The sequence below is a fragment of the Phaethon lepturus genome, unplaced genomic scaffold (assembly GCF_000687285.1).
Source record: "Phaethon lepturus isolate BGI_N335 unplaced genomic scaffold, ASM68728v1 scaffold47009, whole genome shotgun sequence".
NCBI classification, from domain to species: Eukaryota; Metazoa; Chordata; class Aves; order Phaethontiformes; family Phaethontidae; genus Phaethon; species Phaethon lepturus.
This window is the reverse complement of record NW_010564943.1, coordinates 1-621: the sequence shown is the minus strand read 5'-3', so window position 1 is coordinate 621 and position 621 is coordinate 1. Positions and strand designations below refer to the sequence as shown.

Below are 621 nucleotides of genomic sequence, written 5' to 3'. Positions count from 1 at the left end.
CACCGGGAAAGGCCGGAGCTCCAGCTCGCTAGGCTCCGGAGCCCGAGACACAACCCCAGCCAAACAGCCAGACCTCCTAACGCCAGCGCTACGCGGCGGTGCACAGCACTCGCCGACGGCAGCTCTACATGCGGTGCATTCCCCCGCTGGGCTGTGAGGGACGGCAGCCCAGCAGACCTAGGAGGGAAGCTTCGTCTTCCCTGGGGCTAACGCTCAGAGCTCTACACACCCCCTCCCTGGATGTCCCACCTCCAGCCCGTGGTCTCGGGAATGCACCGCGCTGATCTCGATGGTATGCAGCTCCTCCAGGGTCAGCTGCCTGGCGTAGAAGTGTGCCACCACGCGATGTGGCCCCTCTGTCAGGTGCGAGCACAGATAGTCAGCTTCCGTCAGGCGCACACAGCCCAAACCCAAGCCCAGCACCCGATTCAGACCGTCCTCCAGGGACCAGTAACGGCGATCCACGAACCCCCCGGGAAAGCCCAGTAGTCCGTCAAATCGCATCTGCATCTGCAATAGAGGCGCATGGTGTTAATGGGGCACCGCGGAGCCCCCAGGAGCCCTGGGGCGGGAGTGAGGGGGGCGAGGGGAGGCGTCGGCCCCCCAGCCCGGTGCCACGGA

The 621-nt window shown here is 65.9% G+C and overlaps 1 protein-coding gene across 1 annotated transcript; it reads right to left on the bottom strand.

The window, feature by feature from the left end:
- Positions 1-249: 249 nt before the first annotated feature.
- LOC104626968 (protein syndesmos) lies at positions 250-510 on the bottom strand (the record flags this gene model as incomplete). Its single annotated transcript, XM_010295025.1, has 1 exon — positions 250-510. A coding segment is annotated over exon 1 (261 nt), but the record flags the coding sequence as incomplete, so codon positions are not given.
- Between the last annotated feature and the right edge of the window lie 111 nt (positions 511-621).